This window comes from Apodemus sylvaticus, chromosome 8 (genome assembly GCF_947179515.1).
Source record: "Apodemus sylvaticus chromosome 8, mApoSyl1.1, whole genome shotgun sequence".
Classification (NCBI taxonomy): domain Eukaryota; kingdom Metazoa; phylum Chordata; class Mammalia; order Rodentia; family Muridae; genus Apodemus; species Apodemus sylvaticus.
In genome coordinates this window covers 98,441,601-98,457,931 of record NC_067479.1, presented here as the reverse complement: position 1 = coordinate 98,457,931, position 16,331 = coordinate 98,441,601, and the positions used below count along the sequence as shown (strand labels likewise).

General features: G+C 49.7%; 1 protein-coding gene across 1 annotated transcript; it reads left to right on the top strand.

Moving 5' to 3' along the window:
• The first annotated feature begins 5,287 nt into the window (after positions 1-5,287).
• On the top strand, positions 5,288-9,466 carry Fam25a (family with sequence similarity 25 member A). The gene is made up of 3 exons (XM_052190177.1): positions 5,288-5,514; positions 7,246-7,308; positions 9,277-9,466. Exons 1-3 carry the CDS (start codon positions 5,442-5,444, stop codon positions 9,408-9,410), a joined length of 270 nt encoding a protein of 89 aa, XP_052046137.1. The 5' UTR covers positions 5,288-5,441; the 3' UTR covers positions 9,411-9,466.
• Positions 9,467-16,331: the final 6,865 nt, after the last annotated feature.

Sequence of the window (16,331 nt, the reverse complement as noted above, 5' to 3'; positions counted from 1 at the left end):
GATTTATCTATCTTATGTATGTGAGTACACGATTGCTCTCTTCAGACACAGCAGAGGAAGGCACGGGATCCCATCCCGGTTGTGAGCCACCACGCAGTTGCTGGGAATTGAACTCAGGACCTCTGGAAGAGCTGGAGCTCTTAACCTCTGAGCCATCTCTCCAGCACCCCCCTCCCACTTGAGTATTTTCATTCCTGTGGACCACATTCTATTTGAACCGTAGCCCTTCCCCCTTAATCTGCAATATCACCCCACTCTAAATAAAAATGACCTTATCTTGCCTCATCTGCAAATCTGTGAGGATTTGCAAATCCTGGAAACACTCAACCTGTACTGGGACTGTGGGGAATATTAAGTGTTAATGGTGTTTGTTGATCTTGTCAAATACATGCTACAGGAGGAAGCCTTGTTTCGAAGTAAACTCCCTGCAAAGACAAGGTTAAAAATTACTGGAGGGCCTGGTGTGGTGCTCCCTGTCTTTGATTCCAGCATTCGGAAGGCAGAGGTGCAGGCAGGGTCTGGGTGGGAAGTGGGGGGAGGTCTTCATAGTGAGTTCCAGGACAGCTCAAGCTATGAAGAAAGACACTGTCTCAAAAAAACAAAATCAAATAAACAAAAAAACCCAAAACAAAATGGAGTCCCTCCCAGAGGACTGGACTAAGAAACTGCAGAGTTACCAAATAGGCCTGTTTCAATTAGCTAGACAATGAAGGTCCTCTACCTAATAATCCTTCCACAAAGAGGCAACCTGGAGTAACCTCCTGCTCACTAATTATTCCACAGGGTTCTGTAGCCCTGCCTAGGTGGGAAGGTAATCTGGTTGTCTGGTTGGCTTTTTTAAACAGGGACTTGTGGGCTGGCCAGGAGCTCCTCATTCAGGCGAGGGTGGCCTTGAATGTGTAATCATCATGCCTGTACCTGAGTCCTAGGTGCTGAGATTAGAGGTGTGAGCCACCACATCTGATTTATCCTGAGCTGGGAATTGAACTCAGGGCTTCATGCATGCTGGGTAGGCACTCTCCCACCTGAGCCACAGGGCTGGCACAGACCTGTGCATTTCTTCAGTGTGCCTTTCCTTCCTCCCATCCCTGAGTCAATACTCTCTGCCTCTGTGGATTTGTCTTTTGTAGACTAAACATATAGGTGAGATCATTCAACATTTGTCTGTCTACACTTTGTTTCACTTAGCAGAATGCCTGTGTTACTGCAAATGGCAAAGCCTGCTTGCTCTCTCAAGCCGGATTAATACTGTGTTGTGCATTCATAGTGAACTCCTGTTAGCCACTTTTTGCTGCTTGGTATTGTTTAGTTGGTTGGTTTTGTTTGTTTCTTTCTTTCTCTTGAGACAGGGTCTCACGTAGCCTGTGCTAGCCTCAACTCATGTAGCTGAGGCTGACTTTGAACTCCTGATATTCCTGCTTCTGCTTCCCAAGTTCGGGATTGCAGACATGCAGCATTACAGCTGAGTCACTCTTCGTAGATGAACATCTGGCTGTTTCCAAATCTTGGCTACTGTTAATGCTGCAGAGAACATAGGGGTATGGATATAGAGACCCCTTCCGTTTCCTTTGGGTCTGCAGCAGGAGGAGTCGGGATTATATCTTCCTGGTTTCAGTATTCCAATGACTCACCGCCACGGCGGCTTCACGGCAGTGGTACCGACTCTGAAATTAAGCTTGATGACCGGATTTGTTTTCTTTCTTTTGTTGTTCCACACCATTCTAAGGAGGAAAGAGAGGCAATTTAGAATTAAGCCACTGTTTCTGGAAGGATAAGCTGGTATTTTGATCCCCCGCCACACCCACTCTCTACCAGCTCACCCTGGCCTGCATTACCTGGTCTCCTGGCTCTGAGCCTGACTGGAACTAGTCAGAGGGAAGATGACGGTTGGAAGCTGAAGAGGTAGCTATTTTTCCATCTGTCTCCTTGTACATGGTTTGGAAGTGGCCGTGTTTCTCGGATGTGGCTGCAGCTTCTGTCCCTTGAGTCTTCCACAGCCCCAGCCCCAGGAGACAGGGATCTCATGCCCCTCTGAGATAGCCAGAAAGATGATAGTTGCCGTAATCCCTGATGATTGGTGTCCCACTGTCGCTTACTGTTTGCCCCTGTGAATGGTTCCTTTCCAGGAGTCTCGCGGACATCCAGCCTGTTGGGCATAGCTTCCTTTGGTGACCCACAAGCCAGGTCTATAAGAGTCTGGATGAACAAGGCTCTGCTATGGCTGGGGGGGACTCAGTGTGTGCAGGATTTGTGGGTACAGTGTACAGTACAAACTCAGATCTGTGAGCTGAATTGTGAGGCAGCAGAGGCAGGATGGACGGCCATCCTTGGGATGTTTGAGACAGTCAGACATGAGACAGCCTACGTCTTTAGCCACCCGAAGTAAACATTTTAAAAAGAGCACCGGTGTTTGCTAAGTTGGCAATTGGTATTTAAAAAATCAGCTTTCCTTGACTTGATGATTCAGCCAGCGGGTCCTTTGCCAAACTGGGTTGCTGAGCAAATTCTCCTTGGAAAATTAGTTCACTCCTGTCAAAGCCAGATTCTCCCTGAGCAAGGGAAGACCGGACTTGGTCTGCTGGCTCAGGACTGGCTTGCCTGGGCGTCAGTGTCCAAGGGTTGCTCCCCTGGAGTGTCTTCCAAGATGGGGCAATGGAGGGCAGACCCCCACCTGAGGCATCTTCAGCCTCAAGCGGGCAAGGAACGCTGTCCAGTGACACAGTCCAAGATCCGTCATGGTTAGGAGAATCTTTGGCTAGAAAGGGATCCAGTCTCAGGAGTCTAAAGGGAGAGCACAGAGGACCTTCCAGGACTCTCAGGGTGACTTGGGAGAACAGGGAACAGGTCACAGTTGGAGCCGAATGACCAGTAAGACTGGACCAGGGCCAGAGCCATAGGGTCAGGGAACTAAGTCCATCTCTGGACTGTTTGGCCTCTCCTAGTCCTTCTATTTTTCCTGGCCAGGCATTTGGTGGGTGTGTGTCTGGGCAAAGGGTAGTAGTGTGACATCACTGGAGTGCTCACCCAGAAACGGTGTCCTAAAAAGAGCAGCGTCCCTGGGCAGCGGGGCCTGAAGGGCAGGGGAAAGGAACAGCGCCTTGGGCTGTGTGGGCTGACATTTGACAAGGATCTGTTGGGGCCTAGTTGGAGCTTCAGAGAGAAGAACCAAGCTGAGAACTAGGTGGAGGTCTATAGGGAGGTGTCCAGAGCCATTCTAAACCTGACGGGGGATAGCAAGAGAAGACCCTCATGAGAGTAGGGGTCACATGCATCCGCGATGGAAACAGGGCCTTTGGTGGTTCCTGAAGTATGTCCATGCATTTTGAAGCCCCACCTCCATCAGTACACTCCTTTCCCAGCCTGACACCCAAGTGGACGGGATACTCAGAACTTTGTCTTAAGTGGGGAAAGATAGGGAGGACTGGACCTACTTGAGTTCCAGGGACCTCACTTTCACGGCCATTTTCACAGCCGTGCATGAGAAAATGTATGTATGTATGTATGTATGTATACATATATGTATTATGTGTATACATGCATATATTTACATATATATGTACACACACATATACGTATATCCACTTGTACAAGTAGCAAAAATCACATTCTTTTGTTCTTTTCTTTGTTTTAAAATGTCTTTGTGTGTGTACATTGTGTATATGAAGGCAGTAGGCATATATGTGCTGTGACGCTTGCGTGGTCAGAGGACAACATAAGGTATCAGCCCTCATCCCCCACCTTGTTTGAGACAGCCCCTTAATTTCCCCACTGTCCACACCAGGCTGGTCTACAAGCCTCCTGGGCTTCTCCTGCCTTCGCCTCCCATCTTCCCGTACCAGTTGTAGGGTTGCGGACACTCCCTACTGAAGCTGGCTTTATGCAGATCCAGGGGATTTGAACTCAGGCCCTTTGGCTTATGTGGCAAGTGCTCTACCCACTGAGTCATCATGTCCCAGGCCTTCTTTTTCTTAAGAAGGGCTCTTCCAAACCACGTGTCTGTCCATGTCTACCCCAAGGGGATAGCAACGATATGAATGGGGCTTGGCCTTGTGACTGGAGGTCCTGCTGCCTACAGCATCCTTTAGCCACAGCCCAGGGCCTGCCAACACCACACAGGAATGTGAGAGGGCCTAGCTCTAAAGGGCATGGGCTATGAGGGCCCTTGGTCTGGTAAACACTAATTAACTCCTGTCATACCTAGCAGGGCGGGTTTGAGGGATGAGAGGGGCTTCACAGGGAGGAGGCCTTAGCCGTAGTCTAGATTACACGAATGGGAACCTTGGAAGACCTTCTGGCACTGGCCCTAGGCCAGTGGAGTATCTTTCAGCTCTTTAGTTCCAAGGGGTCTAACATCCCAGCTGCACCTTGGCCCCCTGCCGTAGCAAGCAGGGCCTACTGCCTAGAGGAACTCCTTTGATGAGCAGGAGGGAACAGGTATTTGCAAGAGCTTGTGTACTTGTCCCAATGACTGTCGATGACACAGCCAGGAAGGCATAGCTATCCCATTTTATAGATGAAGAAACTGAGGCTTTGCTTGGACTAGTGATTAAGGGAGGGAACATGTGGAATGCAGCTTGAGGAATCTGTCTATCCTGAGTAATGAGGGAGGCAGCTTGACCCTCTGCATCTGACACATCAGGAAGCTGTAGAACTGCCCCTTGGGGGAATTCTAGTTAGAGTGGCATTGGAGTCTTCTGCCTCGCTGTCTAGGATATGGGGAGTAAGTGGCTATTTACTGCTAAACTCACAGACCTTCCCTAGAAGCTACACCCCAAGGTACAAAATGGCCAGAATGCTCCCACATTCTGGCTGCCCCAGTCCTGGTAACCCGGGAGCCGGGAGGAGTAAAAATCAGCTGACCAAGCAAGGATGACCACATGGTCAATGCTGTCCCCTCCAGACAGTCAGGCAACACGCTGAGCCTCCTGTCCAGGAGAGTCTGCAAGGCTGTTCTGCTGGGGCAGGGTCCTTGGCATGGGACAAGTCTGACCTCAGGGGCTTTGGAGCTATGCTTTCTAAGCCTGACTAGGCCACAGTGGGGCCCCTGACAGGCAGCCCAGAGGCCGTGTCATCAGGTACACATCAGTACCCAGATTTAGAGAGCTTAGATCCCAGCTAGGATGGAGCAGAACTGTTGCTCCCAAGTGCTGTCCTCTCACAGAACATTTGGGCTCCTTGCCCTGGGAACCAGACCTGTTCAGGCTGACCTCTCTGATTCTGCCTTTTTTATCTCTGCTTCCCAGGGTGGGGGCTCGTTGAAAGAAGGGTTGTACACAGTCCTGGGGTAGCCCCACCCAGGCTCTCAACTGACTCATCCTCTCAGCCTACTACTGGCCGGGCAAGGGCTTGGTGCCCTGGAGCCTGGCAGGCTGTGGACGGCATATATAAAAGCACGCTCTTCCAGTTGAGGTGTGTTACCTGTCACTGTCTGCTGCTTCGAGATGCTGGGAGGCTTGGGGAAGCTGGCGGCCGAGGGCCTGGCCCACCGCACTGAGAAAGCCACTGAGGGAGCAGGTAAGGGCCCGGGCTTTCTATCTGCCCAGAAGCTGGCGGTGGGCGACTGGGTCTGTTGAGAGCTGATTCTAGCAGGCAGGAAAGGGTCTTTGGGTGGGCTGAGGCTGAGGCCCATCAGGATGCTTGGCCCCCCACCAGGAGATAGCAAAGTTGGGGACACAGAGGCTGGCAGAGTTTCTCAGAAAAAAGTCACTGCCCAAGCAGCCTCCGTACTGGGAATTTGCTGCATGACCCAGGCTGAACTCGCTTGGAGGTCAGGAGGAGACCAACCCAGAGGAGGCTCTGGAAGACAAGCAGAAGCCAGGTGCAGGTGGCTTGGGTCCTTCTTTCTGGAAGCCCAGAGTACCATTTATGTTAGTTTTTCTCAATTCAGGGCCTGAAGCTGTGGCTTGGTGGTAGAACATTTGTCTATGCAAGGCCCTGGATTTTTGCAAGAACTGTAAAGCAAAACAAAACAAAAAAATCCTGCCTAGTTTGATCACTTTATACAGTAAAATAGGAGGGTGGATTTTCATTTTCACCATACTTTAAAGATTCAAAGGTTCTTTTATTATGAAACCGTAGAGTCTGATCCTGCTCAAAGTCTAAAAGGACCTTTCTATTTCTTCTAAGAACCTAGGACATGGTTCTGCCAGCCAAGGTCTGTTGGTGCATGTTCATATGAGTCCTACTTAGATAAACACCTGTGTCAAGTTGGCAGTCTTTTTGGAAATGGCTGTGACAGACACATCAACACTTACTTCATTCTTAATCCAGCAGCTGGAGAGCTGAATCTGACCTCTTCCTCCTCCTCCTCCTCCTCCTCCTCCTCCTCCTTTTCCTCCTTTTCCTTCCTCCTCCTCCTCTTTTTCCTCCCCCCTTCTTCCTCCTTCTCCTTCTTAAATTATTTATTTATTGTAACTCTTTCAGACACACCAGAAGAGGGCATCAGATCCCATTACAGATAGATATACGCCACCATGTAGTTACTGGGATTTGAACTCAGGATCTCTGGACAGAGCAGTCAGTACTCTTAACCGTTGAGCCATCTCTCCAGCCCCTGACCCTCTTCTTAATCTTCCAGCCTTCAGAGTTGTGAGGGACACAGCAGTGGAAGATGGTATTAGAAGCAGTCCTATCTCTGAAATTTGGGTTCAAGCATGCTCCCACAAACCCCTCCAGAACCTGGAGGTGGGTGGGGCTACCTTCTTCCAGGAAGGGGCTGCCTTGAGGAGCTTAGCTTCTCTGGGGGTGTCCAGGGGTGCCTGAAGTCGGCCAGGCAGCTCTTCCTGGCCAACAAACCCACTTTGGCTCAGGCCTCCAGCTGGCAGAAGGCTGTTCTAGGTATCCATGCCCTTCCTGGCTGAGGGGAGCGGCATGGAGGGCTCTACACATTTCCAGCAGCCCGGGGTCTTGAGAGTCTATGAAGTGAGGCAGTCAGGGGGTTCTTTTAAGTTGTCTGTCATGACTGGTGGCGGGATACCAGAGTCTTACCTTATTGTTTTTTGGATTTGGTTTTTTTGAGACAGGGTTTCCCTGTGTAGCCCTGGCTGTCCTGGAACTCACTCTGTAGACCAGGCTGGCCTTGAACTCAGAAATCCGCCTGCCTCTGCCTCCCAGAATCCTGCTGGGATTACAGGTGTGCCACTGCCACCTGGCTCTTGCCTTCTTGTCTAGAGGCACCCAGGCAGGCCTTCGTGAGGGAAGTGGGCTTACATAAACCTTCACTCTGAATTTGTTCTCTCTTTTCAGTTCATGCAGTGGAGGAGGTGGTGACTGAGGTGGTGGGCCATGCCAAGGAGGCTGGAGAGAAGGGTAAGGCTGAGGTTGTTTGGAGATGCGAGATAGGGGAGGGGGAAAGAAGGAGAGAAGGGGGTAGGAACGACAGAGGGCTGGGTGTAGCTCCACGGGTAGTGCACTTACCTAAGTGAAGAGGTTGCGTCCCCAGGATGGGAACAGAGGCTAGTAGGGAGGGAGAGAATGAAGCAGGCAGGCGGGAGACAGGAAGGGGGGAGGAAGGAAGCCCTAGTGCGAGCCTTAATCCTTTTCTTGCTCAACTAGACCCAGCCCTGCCCCAGATGCAGCACCTGCTCAGCTGGCTGCAATTATCTGTAGGTTGTACCTTGGGTTGGGGCTCCGGCCAGGCTGTTTTTTCTGCGGAATATTAAGAAGACAATACCGCAAAAAAGGGACCTGGCAGCGCCCAGGGACAGAGCATTTAAACCAGACCATCATGTATTCAAATATGTATTTATATAAAACTTTATGTGCTACGTCACGGATAGAGCAGGGTCCAAAACACATCATCATGTCCTCTCTACAACCCAGGAAGTCCAGCGGGAAGAAGGACTTGCATTTAAACATATGTATATATTAAACTGTTAGGCTGTAATTGTTTACGCTAACAGCATGAGCATGAAATGCCAGGAATTCATCGGTTCATAAAGAGCAGAATTCACTGTTTCTGTAACAGCGGGTAGAGTATGGACGATTGTGAGTTTGAGGCTAGCCTGGGTTACAGAGCGAGCATCAGCCCAGCCTGAACTATAGAGTGAGACCCTCACTCAAGAATGAAGAGGCAAAATAAGGAAAAGAAAGAAACGTGTTGCTCTGGGTACTGAAGTCTGGACCCCCCCCCCCCCCCCCGGTAGCAGCAGAGGAGCATCTGGTGAAGTTGACCGCTGGCTCATGCGTGGCCCCCTCCTGTCATGTCCTCACGTGGCAGGACTAACTTCCTCTCCTGCATTTTGCCCCTCTTGCTCATGAGGCCCCATCCACCCCACGAAGCTAACCAGAACCACACCTCCCACCTCTTCATGGGAAGATCTTTTTTTTTTTTTTAAGACACCCCAGAAGAGGGCATCAGATCCCATTACAGATGGTTGTGAGCCACCATGTGGTTGCTGGGAATTGAACTCAGGACCTCTGGAACAGCAGTCAGTGCTCCTAACCACTGAGCCATCTCCCCAGCCCCCATGGGACGATCTTGAGGAGGATTACAACATGGAATTTTGGGAACACAAAGATTCAGACCAAAGAAGTGTCATGAGACATTAGTATATGGGCGTTGGTGGCGCACGCCTTTAATCTCAGCACTTGGGAGGCAGAGGCAGGCGGATTTCTGAGTTCAAGGCCAGCCTGATTTCTGAGTCCGAGGCCAGCCTCTTCTACAGAGTGAGTTCCAGGACAGCCAGGGCTACATAGAGAAACCCTGTCTCGAAAAACAAAAAAACAAAACAAAACAAACAAACAAACAAAAACACACACAGAGAGAGAGAGGTTAGTATAACAATGTCAAAAACAACCCAGCAGTCCTAAAGAAAATATTAGATAAGTTTGTCAACATGAAACTTTACTATTTTACTTAGGAGGGGTGAGGGGAGGGAACACAAGAAGCAAAGCAAACCGGAAGTCAAGTCAAAAGGAGTGCTACAGGCTGAAAAATAACAGAAACAATCATTCGATATAGCAATCAACATAAAAATAGTCAGAGAATCCAAACCAGTAGTTTCCGGAAGTGTAAGGAGCCAGTCCACCCATGAGTCATTAGTGTGAAGAGCAGGTTTGAAAGTTGGCAGGGTGGGATGGAGGTTCAAACCAAGTTAGAGCGACAGACAGATGCACTTTGCCCTTAGTGTGTGTGTGGGGGGGGGTGAGGAGGGGGCGGTACTGCTCCGGAGTGGACCCCATGCGATGGCCTCACCTCGCAGGCCTCGCCCGTGCTGGAGGCACAGTAGGTCACTCCCCCAATTTTCTGTTTTCTTTTTCTTTCTTCCCCAACAGCCCTCGCTGACGCCCTAAAGAGAGCCCAAGAATCAGGGGACAGGGTGGTGAAGGACATCACTGAGAAGGTCACCCACACCATCACTGACGCTGTTTCCCATGCCGCAGAAGGCCTGGGAAACCTGGGCCAGTGAATCCACCTATCAGCATGGCTGGCCCCTCCTGAAGGTCAATAAAACGTGTGAACAGAGTCCTGGTTTACTCCTGTTTGGATGGAATCGCTGGGCAAGATGGGCTTTGTCGTGTTTGTCTTGGACACGAGGCTTTAGGTGGAGCGGGCTGCCTGGAACTCACTTACCGTGCAGCTGAGGCTCACCTTGACCTCTTGTTCTGTTCGTTGCCACCATCCTGAGTGTGGGATTGCGGACAAATGTCACCAGGGCAAAATGGTTTTCATGGAAACGCTGCTCATTGCCAGCTTCGCTTCTGCCTAGGAGGCGTCCAGCACACCTGCCAGGGCTACCCAGTAGTGGGGTAACTTCTTACCCCAATAAGCCCGTATAGGAAACACACAGCCCAGTTACTATATTTATAAGCTACATCCCTAGACTGGGCAGATCTATCCCTATATTAATTTGTTCCCCGGCTGTGAGACCCCTTGCTGCTTGCGGCTCCTCCAGGCCACGTGGTTCTGCTCCATCTTCCTTCCACCTCTTCTGCCTCCATTCTCCTCCTTCTGCTCCCACTCTCTAAGGCCTCCAGCTCCACCTTTCCCTTCCAGTGCCCACTCACACGCTCTAGCCTTGATTCAGACGGCACCGGGGCAACCCACAACCCCTGTCAGCTCTTGAATCAGATGAGGAATTATCATTCTAGCAAACAATCCGTGTGTGTGTGTGTGTGTGTGTGTGTGTGTGTCTGTGTGTGTGTGTGTGTGTGTGTGTGTGTGTGTGTTGGGACAGTGTCTCTCACTGGCCTGCAATTAGCCAAGGAGCCGAGGCAGGCTGGCCAGCAAGCCCAGGGATCTGCCTGTCTCCACCTCTGCAGCACTGGGAAGCCAAGCAGGCATGGCCAGCATGGCTGCTTTATGGGGCGGTGCTGAGGACGGAGGAGCTCCGATGCTCAGGGCGCCCTTTACCTAGGGAGCTATGGAACCTCGAACTGTTAGTCTTGCCCAGGTCTCTCTTTTTCCTTTTCTTTCCTGCTCTGGCGAGTGAACAGAGAACAGGCCCTGAGCCTGTCTCTACCACTGACTCCGCCCCAGCCTCCGCTGCAGGTGAGGTGTACAGGCGTTGAGAAGGCGAAGAGCACACGCACCCACGCACGCACGCACGCACGCACGCAGGCACGCACGCACTGTGGCATCCTTTGGTTTTCCTTGCGTTGGAAGATCAGCAGCGACTGGGATTTAGAGGAAAGCTGGGCTGCTTGCTCTGAAAGGCACTTATGCAGGACGGTACCCAAGCCAGTTACTGAGGAAGTTCACCGCTTGTTTGGAGGCTCCTGTTGGACTCCACCTGGAGACCTGTGGCCGAGACATAGGCAGGGGGTGGCAGTGGTTCTCCTTCCTCTCGTGAGTGATTCAGTACCTTACGGCTTAAATATATGTGTGAGACTGGATGTGAACACACAGCCTTGGAATATCCACTCAGGAGGACAAGGTCAAGCCTCAGCTATACAGTGAGCCTGAGGCCAGCCTGGGCTACATAAGACCCTGCCAACAAAAAAAACAGTATGTAAGTAGGTGGACATTTAGAAGTCTGGGAGCAGAAGCTGGGTGTGTGGTACAGACTGGAAATTCCAGCCCATGGGAGGTGAAGGAAAGAGGCTGAATTTAAAGCCAGCCTGGGCTACATGAAAACCCTCAAAAATAGGGGCTGGGGACAGCGTGGGCAAAGTGCTTGTGGCACAAGCTGAGGACCTGAGTTTGAGTCCCCATCTCCATGACCCAGAGGTAGAGGAGGAGAGACGGTGCATCTTCGAGTCTTCCGCACCAACCAGTCAAGCTGGAAGGAATGGTGAACCGCAGGTGCAACGAGAGACGGTGGCACAGCTATCAAGGTGAAGTGTGCCGTGGGGGAAGACACCACGACACCAGCCTCTGGTCTCCTCAGGGCATGGGCTAGTGCACCTGCACACGCTCATGCAACACGCGTGACACACACGGGTGATTGCACAGTTTTGGGGGGGGAGCATAGATTAAGAGAAATTGTGTGTAAAACTATGATTTTGATTTATCGTGCTGGAAGCTATTTGCTTTTAGCAGAAATGATGGGAATGAGGAGAAAAGATGTTTTGGTTAAAGACCAGTGGCTGTTTTTTCAAGATGGGGTCTCTCTGTGTAGCCTTGGCTGTCCTGGAACTCACTCTGTAGACCAGGCTGGCCTCATGGACATCTGCCAGCCTCTGCCTCCCCAGTGCTGGGATTAAAGGTGTGTACTCCGTTTCCTCATCCCTGCCCCGCCTGGGGGGATGGCTAAATAGGTTTCTTAGTTCTAAACCTGTCTCACAGATTTCTACAAAGCTCAGGAATATCTAAAGGATCAACTCTGGAAATTGTACACTGTCTAGCTCGTGTCGTACTTATCTTGGTTTGGCTCGTGAAGACTTCTGAATTTCCCCAGTCCAAACCCAAGCTTGGAGGGCTAAGGGCGGTCTGAGGGGAGACACAAATCAGAAAGGTACCAAAGGGGCAAGCACGCACTATAGCGTGCGCATGGCAGCCAGAGGAAAACATCTGGGAACCAGACACCTATCCAGGCTACTGAACTGCAAGCTCCTCAGCCTGGAAAACGGGGTCTGTGCCTGGAAGGCTACCAACCATCCTTAGCTAAAAATAACGCCTGTACAGGAAATGGAACATTCCACGTGGCTATAGAGGAGGCAGGGCTGGGGATGTAGCCCACTGGTACAGTGCTTGCCTAAGACAGGCAAGGCTCGCCCCAGGCTTGAAAGGACAACGAGGGGAATGTAAATATATTATGTCAACGAAGCAAGTCCCTAAATACATATGCAGAGCAAGTTCAGTTTTCATAAGACAAATGACATATAAGAAAAGCATAAAAACTTGAGAGCTCATACTCAGCAATATTAGCAATAGTCCTGTCTGTGGGAACATGAGCGATTCTTTAGCAATGTATGTTTCTCTGATGTTTGATTTTAACAGGGAACCAATGCAGCTGTTTTAAAATGCAGCTGTGGAGGGCAATACTAGCTTATTCCAGATTGTTCCCCAGTGCAGCACCGCTGAGCGGTCACCACCTGGGAAGAGTGACTGAGCAGCATTTGGGAGCACAGCACTGCTTCCATCCTGGACACCCAGCGTGGACGCCATGCAGGACATCTGCCTGACAGGCTCCAGGGGCCAGCTTGCGCGTGTGAACTTGCACGGCAAATCTCACGTGAACCAGACCACATGCCGCCAGTTAGATAAACAGTGAGATTGTTCTATCTTAGGCTGGTGAGATGGCTCAGTGGATAAAATGCTCGCCAAGCAAGCCTGATGACCTGAATTCAATCCCTGGAACCCACGTAAAAGCACGGGGACAGAACCAACTCCGCAAAGGTGTCCTCTGACCTCTGCAAGCACACCAGGGCGTCATTGTGTTCCCTTACCCCACAGGAACAACCAATTATTACAAAAAATGGTTTCATCTTCAAAAGCAGTCCAAGTGCTGCCTACACCTTAATTTGCCCCCACACCGCCATTTCCTAGATAAGCACCTTTCCTGTCTTTCATTGTCTCCTATGTGTAGTTGGCAATGTGGGGGCGTGAAGTCAGTGTTGTCAAAATAATGGTGGTGTCAGCAAAACCAGTGTGGCACCGTGTGTCCAGCTTGTCTCATTCTGGCTCACCCCCTGTTTCCGTGGTTCCACCGCAGCCTGGAAACCGGTGGAGGGCTATTACAGTGAACACCAACAGTCCCGAACTTCCTACACTAGAAAAGTTGCAAGTACAATTCCCAGAATTTCAAGGCTAGACTGGGCCGTAAGAGTCAAGACCCTGACTCAGAAAGGCTAAACAGCCTACCAGCCCCTGAAAAGACAGAATGTAGTTGGGAGTTCTTTGAAGACCTCATTTAGCTAGGCATGGGGACATACATCTTAAATTCCTACCCTCAGGATAGAGGCCAGAGGATCATGAGTTTGTGGCTAGCCTGAGCTACGCAGTGGTAGAGTACCTGTTAGCATGTGCTAGGCCCTGGGTTCCATTTAGAGCACCACAGAACACAAGCAGATCCCTCCACTAGAGACTTGCCATTTTCTGGCCGGGTCACATGCAATACGAAGGAACACCACTGTCAGGTTGTCTACATTTCTCTAGATGAGCAGCTCATTTTACACTAAACGTCTTCATTGGGGGCAGCTGTCACAAATACTCAGCTGTCATCCTCTAAGCTGGTGGCTGCTAACTGTTTGGAGAAGCAAGAAGAGGAGCTTTAGTGGGAAAACTGGGAAATGATAGGTATGCAGGGTTGGCACGCTGCAGCTTATTTCTGGGATCGAGAGATCCCCTGTGCGGAACTGTGCACAGACTAGGGACAGACCCGAGAAAACCCAGGTCTTACCTCTGACAGGCCTAATGGCTGAATGAAGATGATCTTCAGCCTATTCACAGCACTCCTTGGCAATGAATCCTTACCAGCCCTAGACTGAAGAAATCTCTCTAACGGCTGACCACCAAGCTGAGTAAGTAGAAACCTCAGTGACAACGTACAACAGGCTTCAGGATCAGTCAGGAAGGTCATTAAACAAGGGTATGGAAGGGGACAGTCTTACTGAACTGGCTGCTGGTCCCCAACTGCATGTTATCAGTACTAATTATCCCAGGTGGGGTGCAGTTCAGAACCAGGGTCCTCACAAGCACACTGCCAGCCACTGTTCTGAGAACTTACTGCTGTTTTTGCCTGTATGTGTGTACATCATGAGTGTGCCTGGTATCCCTGGAGGCCAGAGACGTGGGAGTTAAAGCAGTTGTAAGTCACCACACAGGTGCTGGAATTGAACCTGGGTCCTCTGAAGAACAGCCAGTGCTCTTAACCACGGAGCCATGTCTGTAGCCTGTTCTTTTAATTCCCAGCTCCACAATATTTGCCTCCTTCACCTCACAGGAGTAAGTTACTATAGCATTTAGGGTTCTTTAAACCTGTTGGCCACTCAGCAAGCCGTGAGGCCACTGGAACACACGATCCTAATCTTTAGAGGAAAAGGTCTCCGTGGCCTGATGTAGCAGCAGGTCACGTTCTTCTGCTGGCCACAGGATTGGATGGCAGCTGTGAGCCTGGGGATTCCCTGGGTTTTCTGAGCCTTGGTTGGTGACCTAGACAGTGCTTATTTGACAGCTGTTTCACTCTGGATCCAGTGCTTGGAGCATGCTACTCTGTGGGTTTCTGGCATCACCTCAACCATGTTTTGTGAATCACTGAACTAGAAAGCTGAGAATTTAAGTTTTTCCAAAGACACAACAGGAGACATTCAGGGTCAGCTAGACTCAAGTTCGATTCCTTCCCCATTCTCTATGCCCTGAACCTTCATGAGCATCGTTCTTTAATCCTTAGTCACTCCTGACCACGCCCAGGAGTATGATCAACATGACCTAGGAAGGGAGAACTGAAAGACCTCTGCAGTCACCTGCCTGGTGTGGGTTTGAGGCAATCATTCTATAGTCTGTTCTCTGGCCTCCTAATTCATACACCCACAGTGATGAACAAAGGTGTTTAATTACCTTTGTTCATTACCTCCGGATCCTCGGTGGCACTGTTACTATCACTGGCATGCGCCTGGAAACACCTAGCTTCTCTGGCTATTGAGCTGTCTCTCTCCTTCCTAACTTAGTGCGTAGACTAAACCTATTTATTTGGTCACATAAAAGCCTCTGAGAGTAATGTGTAAACACAAACGTCCATGAAGAAGTAGTTAGGCGGCTGGAGAGGTGGCTCAGGGGTTAAGAACACTGTCTGCTCTTCCAGAGGTTATGAGTTCAGTTCCCAGCAACCACATGGTGGCTCACAACCATCTGTAATTGGATCTGATGACCTCTTCTGGTGCATCAGCAACAGTGTACTCACATACATAAAGTAAACATAAGTAGTAGTTAGGTAAGTAGCTGTGGCACAACTGAGGATGGCTGTGAACTCCTGATTCTCCTGCCCCACCCCCTATGCTAAGATTAAGGTGTGTGCGGCACTGAGCCCTACCATCCCCTCATGGAATACATTCTTTTCTGTACCATCTCCTCTTTCTCTGACAAGGTGTCACATTAGGCTATGGTGGCTGTGTAGCTGAGGGTGACCTTGACTTCCTACTTCCACAGCCCAAGTGCTAGAATTAGAACACTGCTGTTCTTAGTGTGTAAGTAATGGGCTTCGCTCTAACCTCCCTCATCCCATCCTCGGCCCGTCCGCCTGGTTCCACCCTGCTCTCACTTCGTGTCCAACACACCAGCTTAGAAAACGCTACTCACCTTCTTCTCATCCTACATGTTCCCCCTTCTTTCATGTCATTTACACATGCATGTGCATGCATATATATATATAATATAGAACTATAAATCAGTACAGAAGTGTTTTTAAATAAAAAAATACAACTACTGTATGATCCACTCTAGGAACATACTCAAGGAGGTCTAAGTGGACACCACAGAGACACTTGCACGTCCACAGCCATCCCACATAGTAGTTCTACTTGTAATCTGAGAAACTTCTATTTTTTTTAAAAACATATTATCTAAGTAGCTGTTAAATTCTGTATCTAAACTGTATCAAACAAAACTTTATTTCTAAGATACCAGAAAAAGGCACTCTGGAGCAAGAAGCAGGAGGATCAGGAGGAGTTCAAGGGTAGCCCAGCTAATAGCAACTTTGAAGGCAGCCTGGGCTATGTTTCAAACCTGTTTCAAACAAAAAGTACCAGAAATCACACTAGTATATTAGCTTTAGACACTACAGCCTCTTCCCCAAGAAGATAAAAAGTAAAATAAAAATAATCCAGGAATAAAATTTGAGGAGCTCATAACAGAAGACAGTAACATACAATTATGAAAATTTCTGAATCTCAATTACTGTTTTATATTTACTGAGAGATTATCAAATATAAAAACACGGAAAAGAAACAAA

Excerpts from the sequence above, each read along its gene's own strand:
- Fam25a (XM_052190177.1), top strand. The coding sequence starts at position 5,442 with ATGCTGGGAGGCTTGGGGAAGCTGGCGGCCGAGGGCCTGGCCCACCGC. Across the intron at positions 5,515-7,245 it reads GAAAGCCACTGAGGGAGCAG|TTCATGCAGTGGAGGAGGTG; the intron begins GTAAGGGCCCGG and ends CTCTCTTTTCAG. Across the intron at positions 7,309-9,276 it reads CAAGGAGGCTGGAGAGAAGG|CCCTCGCTGACGCCCTAAAG; the intron begins GTAAGGCTGAGG and ends CTTCCCCAACAG.